Here is a 6,917-nt window from a genome sequence, read left to right as displayed (position 1 = left end):
CAGAAGACCATACTTCAGCAGAAGACCATACTTCAGGAGAAGACCATACTTCAGCAGAAGACCATACTTCAGGAGAAGACCATACTTCAGCAGAAGACCATACTTCAGGAGAAGACCATACTTCAGCAGAAGACCATACTTCAGGTGAAGACCATACTTCAGCAGAAGACCATACTTCAGGAGAAGACCATACCTCAGCAGAAGACCATACCTCAGCAGAAGACCATACTTCAGGAGAAGACCATACTTCAGCAGAAGACCATACTTCAGGAGAAGACCATACTTCAGCAGAAGACCATACTTCAGGAGAAGACCATACTTCAGGAGAAGACCATACTTCAGCAGAAGACCATACTTCAGGAGAAGACCATTCTTCAGCAGAAGACCATACTTCAGGAGAAGACCATACTTCAGGAGAAGACCATACTTCAGGAGAAGACCATACTTCAGCAGAAGACCATACTTCAGGAGAAGACCATACTTCAGCAGAAGACCATACTTCAGGAGAAGACCATACTTCAGCAGAAGACCATACTTCAGGAGAAGACCATTCTTCAGCAGAAGACCATACTTCAGCAGAAGACCATACTTCAGGAGAAGACCATACTTCAGGAGAAGACCATTCTTCAGCAGAAGACCATACTTCAGCAGAAGACCATACTTCAGGAGAAGACCATACTTCAGCAGAAGACCATACCTCAGGAGAAGACCATACTTCAGGAGAAGGGAAGAGAATCGGGAAGCAGTCTTAGTCAAGGGAATAGAGATTAGGACATTTGACTAGACTTTCTATACAATATGTTCTCTACCCTTCTATACGATATGTTTTCTAACTTTCTATACGATATGTTCTCTACCCTTCTATACGATATGTTCTCCACCCTTCAATTTAAGTGTGTATTTACACACTACCTCTCATGGATTTAGTAATGGTGTAAACCCCTCCCCTCCAGCCAATGCTTACGCAAAACTTTGGGTGAAGTGTAGAAAGCCGGGAAGCAACCCTAGTCTGTGTGTGTGTGTGTGTGTGTGTGTGTGTGTGTGTGTGTGTGTGTGTGTGTGTGTGTGTGTGTGTGTGTGTGTGTGTGTGTGTGTGTGTGTGTGTGTGTGTGTGTGTGTGTGTGTGTGTGTGTGTGTGTGTGTGTGTGTGTGTGTGTGTGGCAGTAGGGTTCTATTGTTAAGTTTCCTGAGCTGATCCACTGGGGCTGGAGAGGAAAGTGAGCGTGTAGTCCATTGTTTGGATGCAAAACACATTTTGGATTGGATGGATAAATGTAATCCACCATTTGCACAATGAGAGTACCCCCTTAAGAATAAAACCAAAACAAACAGTGTAGGGTAATTCAATTATCTTTACAGTGCTGGAGATATTCCAAGGTGTAAAAAACATTTGTTGTTTTCTTTGAGGATTTGTTCCAGTCCCTAGAATTCTTATGCGCTACATACCATTAAAGACATGAATGCTATGGAGAACACCATGCTCTTGCTAAGCATGTGAGATGATGAAAATCATATTTTGGGGTAATTATTATCGCCTTCATGAATGTGACACTTAACAGCCGATATGAAAAGTCACAATGACATTCCAACAAACACTTACTGTGTGACCCTTACTTACACACATTGCATTAGTGTTAATGTTGTCTCTCCCTCCCAATTCACCATAATATTATTGTTATGGTACAGTCCACTCTCCTGGGGCCTGTTGCACAAAAGTAGAATTAAGACATCCGGGATAAATGACTCAGCTGAGCTCAATGAAGCCAAAACATGTGCGTCCAGGCTTAATTGGTTGCACAAAGACCAAGCCAGGATGAGCAGACACGGATTCATTAAGCCAGGTGAAACCAATCCTGGATAGGTGCGCGCTCACGGCTCACTCAAATAGACCCCGCCACAGATCACAGATTAACTGATTTACCATGGCAACTAGAGCCGCGTACTTTTCCCCGTCGGAAGCACAAATCCTCATGGAGGCATACGAGGAGGTAAAAGATATAATTAAGAAGAAAGGCAACACCGCCACAGTGATAAAGCAAAGAGAAAAAGCGTGGCAAAGTATTGCAGACCGCCTGAATGCGTAAGTAGTGCACAATTACACACTCACCGCTCCGCTGAAACATCACAATTACAATTCAAATATTTAATTCACATCTCCAAAAATGCAGTTGTACTGTAATTATGAAACGGTTAAATTTTTAATTGAAATGCACTGCAGATATGAGTGAAATTGTGTAAAGTAACTCCATCACACTGTATAAAGCTATGATAAATTTTTTGATATTTTTACTGAAAACAAGACAAAAATACCAAGTAATTTTTTGCAGTGTGACTCCATTAAATGTGTGTGTGTGTGTGTGTGTGTGTGTAGATTAAACATGAACGGGCCAAAACGGACATGGCAGCAGGTCAAAATCAAATACAAGAACATTCTGCAGAATGGTATGGTCCCTGACTAATATTTAACAAAGCACAAGCATATATTGTACCCAGAAGGTGCCTGCTCACACATTGTCTGTACTGTTTTAGCAGTGAAAAAGAATACCCACAGACAAGGCACGGGTGGTGGGTCACCAAAGGCTGACCTTACCCCAGCAGAGGACATGGCCTTGGAGCTAAATAAAGGCAGGCCCGTCTTAGAGGGGATCCCTGGGGGGAAAGAGACGAGCATAGGTTCCTCCCAAGATGCCACCCGCTTCATTCAAGGTATGTCCTTCCATCTCTACATGGGATACAACCACATTCATATTGAATCAATTTGGACTGTCTGACTTTGGTTTACCTATTGCCTTGCAGTGTCTGGCAGCACTGTGTTCCTGTTAGAGCCACCAGCACAAGCACCAGACGATGCTGATCCAGTGAGTACTCCATCAAAGGCATACTGTAGGCCTGGCATGTCTTGTCTACTAGCTTCAATATGAATCCGATTAAATGTGATAGGGTGAAGGCCCCAGTGCAGCAGCAACAGCACATGATGGAGACGATGATGAGGAGGAGACCATCTCTCTGGATTCCAGAAGGCATGAGGTATCATGTTAAGACTGTGAAAGTACTATTTACTCTACAATGGTGAGGAGTCCTCATCAAAATCAAAAAATCTAATTTATTTTACAGGACCCAGATGCTATACAGTGGGAAAACCAGCCTGGCAACATAGTGCGTATTAATAAAAGGACACCACATCCTGCCAAATTCCAGCTGCGCTAATTGTATTGTGTTCACAGAGCTCACAAGCTATCAGAAAGTTGTATGGCAACCACCTCCGGCGCCAAATAGAACTGGCAGACATAGACATTCAGTACAAGAAGAAAAAGATGGAAAATCTTGCACTGGAGTCCGAAATAAAAAAGAGGACAATTAGGAAACTGGACCTTGAAATAAAAAAACTTGAGAGGGAGGTGAGATATGCCTTCAATGTACACTGTATGCTAACTGTAACACAAATGTATTAATCATTATTTTTCTTTCCTCCCCCAGCTCCAAGAAGATGACACAGCTCAAAATAAAAATTAGGTATATTCTCGTAAAGTCAAGTGAGCCATGACATATGAGCTCTTATTGTGAGCACACAGGACGGTGGCATCTTTCTAAGGTTTTTTTTATTTTCCCAGCAATCAGTACAACCAAGTCATCGTTATAAGGCATCGCCCTCTTTTGCCCACCCCCCCAGCACCAGGTGTGGCCACTAGCCTATATGAAGGCCCAAAATTGTGTGTTCCTTTCTGCTCTGACAATGGCATGCCCATTCGTGAGAAAGGGTCTTCAGGGACCGGTTGGACCCACTGGCCTTCCCTGATGACCATCTATATGAAAGATACAGGTTTTCTGCAGATGGCATCAGGTATCTATGCAGACTACTGGGTCCCAGGATTAAGCACCGCACTGCACGGAGCCATGCACTGAGTGTGGAGCAAATGGTTTGTGTGGCCTTGCGCTTTTTTGCTAGTGGAGCCTTCCTGTACTCAGTGGGGGATGCAGAACAGCTGAACAAGGCCACAATTTGCCGCACAATAAGGAGTGTGTGTCTGGCTATCAAAGCATTAGCAGATGTCTTCATCTCCTTCCCTGGCCACAGAAGACTCTGTGACATCAAAGAGGAGTTCTATAGGATTGCAGGTAAGAGGATCTACAAATTACAGGACAACTGTTAACACATAGTAGGATACTCATTACTTTGTGTGACAGGTTTCCCCAATGTCATTGGTGCAGTGGACTGCACACACATAAGGATAAAAGCCCCCTCAGGTGCCCATGAGGCCGATTTTGTGAATAGGAAATCCTTTCACAGCATTAATGTTCAGGTGAACATAACTTTTTGATATTGTCCATTGACGAACACTCTGCATTGCCAGTGATGTGCATTGATTGGTGTAATATTCCTCATCTTATGATTTCAGATGGTCTGCAATGCTGACTGTGTGATCAGCAATGTTGTGGCAAAATGGCCTGGCTCAGTCCATGACTCCAGAATCTTTCGGGCCTCTGAAATCTATCAGTGCCTATCACAAGGTAAGCCACACAACCCCTATTTATAACCATCATGGCTGTGTCAAGAATATCACTGTGTTTATGAGGTAGTAATGATGAGATTTTGTGTTGACAGGTGAATTCTCTGGTGTGTTGCTGGGAGACAGGGGGTATGGCTGCCAGCCTTTTCTCCTGACACCTTTCACAGACCCCCAGGAAGCACAGCAGGCCTACAACCATGCCCATGCCAGGACCAGGGCCAGAGTTGAAATGACCTTTGGCCTCCTGAAGGCACGCTTTCACTGCCTTCACAAATTAAGGGTCAGCCCTGTTAGGGCATGTGATATTACTGTGGCTTGTGCTGTCCTCCACAATGTGGCCTGCCTGAGGAAGGAGAGGGCCCCCAGAGTGCCACCAGCCATGGACTGGGACAATCCGGCAATCTTCCCTGATGACGACAGTGGTCGGCTGCTGAGGGACCAATATGTGTTGAATTATTTTAGTTAGTATGTGTGCTTTCAATTTTGGTTAAATATGTCCTGCGGTGGCAGAGGAATTTGGGTTTTTTTGGGTTCGTTTTTTGACGAATTTGGCCTCTTATGATGTTTGTGCGGTATACTGTGTGTAATACAAGGCTGCAGGGAGGCTACTGCATCCATTCATTTGTCTGTTCAGTTGATGTGTATGGATTTGTCCTGCATTTATTTTAGTGTGCAGACATGCAGGGTGTGTTATATACAGACCTTTGAATGTGTATGTATCATTTTGTATAATATGCTTGGATTCTGTGCTTTCCATCTTGTAGAGTCACTGTGACTTCAGTTTCGAAAGGAGCTGATGGTTTACCTGCTTTGTTTTGTCCTTATTCAATAAAGGAACATAATGTTACACATTGTGTTTTTATATTCATATGGAATGTGTATTTGTTTATATGACAGAGTACTTGGGCCACACTGAAGAAAAAGGATAAAGTCATAAATTTATGAGGCTGGTTCTTTCTGCAGAAAAGCTACATATTGTTTTTACAGTTTTGATACTTATGACAATGTGATACTTAATATTCTGGCACATCAGCATGTCTTTGTTTATGAAACCATACTGAAGTACAATTTCACGAAATGCCCCACATCTGTCATTTTAACAACTGTCCTCCTTTAAAACAACTGGTTACAATATTATGACTTGTGTTTTTTTCCCCTCTGTGGCCCTAATATTCTATCATTTTATATATAGCCTTATAGTCTATGGGAAACTGTAAATTATCTAATGATAGCAACATCATCTAAAAATCATTTTTTATCCAAAATCATTGAAATTAATGATCACAAACGTTTAAATAATAACAGTGGGTCTAGTTATATGTGATAACAATGTATAGTGAGCAGTGAAATAACTATTGGTTTCCATTTGTGGTGACTGCTGACTGACATTAGGGATGAGATTAAATAGATCCTGGAATTTAGCCTGGTCTGGAGCAGGCTAGCTCCACAGAATAAATCTCCATGGTAATTTATACCATAACATATCCTCCTGCCCCCTATCCATCTTTAGTGCAACCGGATTACGGATCAATTGAGCCAGGATCACCAAGATATCCTGGCTTAATCCCTTATCCTAGTTTTGTGCAACAGGCCCCTGATAGGAGGCTACAGAACACCACTTCCTACCATTGTCAAGTCTAAGAGCAGATGTTGAAACATGACATTGCTTTCTCTCACTCCTTGTTCTTCTCCTGTAGCTCTCTCTCTCTATCTATCTCTCCCTCTTTCCCCCTCTCAATTCAATTTCAATTTTTGGGCTTTATTGGCTTGGGAAACATATGTTTACATTTCCAAAGAAAGTGAAATAGATAATAAACAAAAGTGAGTTGTATTTACAATGACTGTTGCCCTTTTCTTGTGGCAACAGGTCACAAATCTTGCTGCTGTGATTGCACACTGTGGAATTTCACCCAATAGATATGGGAGTTTATCTGAATTATTTGTGTGTCTGTGTAATCTGAGGGAAATATGTGTCTCTAATATGGTCAAACATTTGGCAGGAGGTTAGGACAAGCAGCTCAGTTTCCACCTCATTTTGTGGGCAGTGTGCACATAGCCTATCTTCTCTTGACAGCCAGGTCTGCCTTCGGTGGTCTTTCTCAATAGCAAGGCTATGCTCACGGAGTCTGTACATAGTCAAATATTTCCTTAATTTTGGGTCAGTCACAGTGGTCAGGTATTCTGCCACTGTGTACTCTCTGTTTAGGGCTAAATAGCATTCTAGTTTGATCAGTTTTTTTGTTAATTCTTTCCAATGTGTCAAGTAATTATATTTTTCTGTCTCTCTCTCTCTCTGTCTCTCCCTCTTTCCCTCCCCACTCTCTCTCTCTCTCACTCTCTACATCTCTCTCATTTTCTCAATTCAATTAAATTTCCTCTCTCTTTCTCCCCCTCTCCCTCATTCCCCTG

At 42.5% G+C, this 6,917-nt stretch overlaps 1 protein-coding gene across 6 annotated transcripts; it reads left to right on the top strand.

Annotated features, from left to right (window-relative positions):
* Positions 1-1,723: 1,723 nt before the first annotated feature.
* Positions 1,724-5,661, top strand: LOC139537798 (putative nuclease HARBI1). Of its 6 annotated transcripts, XM_071339635.1 has the most exons (10): positions 1,724-2,442; positions 2,530-2,706; positions 2,797-2,858; positions 2,941-3,027; positions 3,115-3,156; positions 3,225-3,398; positions 3,478-3,513; positions 3,612-4,301; positions 4,398-4,509; positions 4,604-5,659. In XM_071339635.1, the coding sequence occupies exons 1-7, from the start codon at positions 2,379-2,381 to the stop codon at positions 3,511-3,513; spliced, it is 642 nt and encodes a 213-aa protein (XP_071195736.1). In that variant the 5' UTR covers positions 1,724-2,378; the 3' UTR covers positions 3,612-4,301; positions 4,398-4,509; positions 4,604-5,659. The 6 variants fall into 6 exon arrangements, with proteins under 6 accessions (XP_071195736.1, XP_071195710.1, XP_071195729.1 ...); XM_071339609.1 differs by having other exon boundaries at positions 3,225-4,116; positions 4,186-4,301; positions 4,604-5,661; XM_071339628.1 differs by having other exon boundaries at positions 3,225-3,513; positions 4,604-5,660.
* Positions 5,662-6,917: the final 1,256 nt, after the last annotated feature.

Source organism: Salvelinus alpinus, chromosome 1, assembly GCF_045679555.1.
Source record: "Salvelinus alpinus chromosome 1, SLU_Salpinus.1, whole genome shotgun sequence".
In the NCBI taxonomy this organism is placed as follows: domain Eukaryota; kingdom Metazoa; phylum Chordata; class Actinopteri; order Salmoniformes; family Salmonidae; genus Salvelinus; species Salvelinus alpinus.
This window is presented reverse-complemented; position numbering and strand designations above follow the sequence as displayed.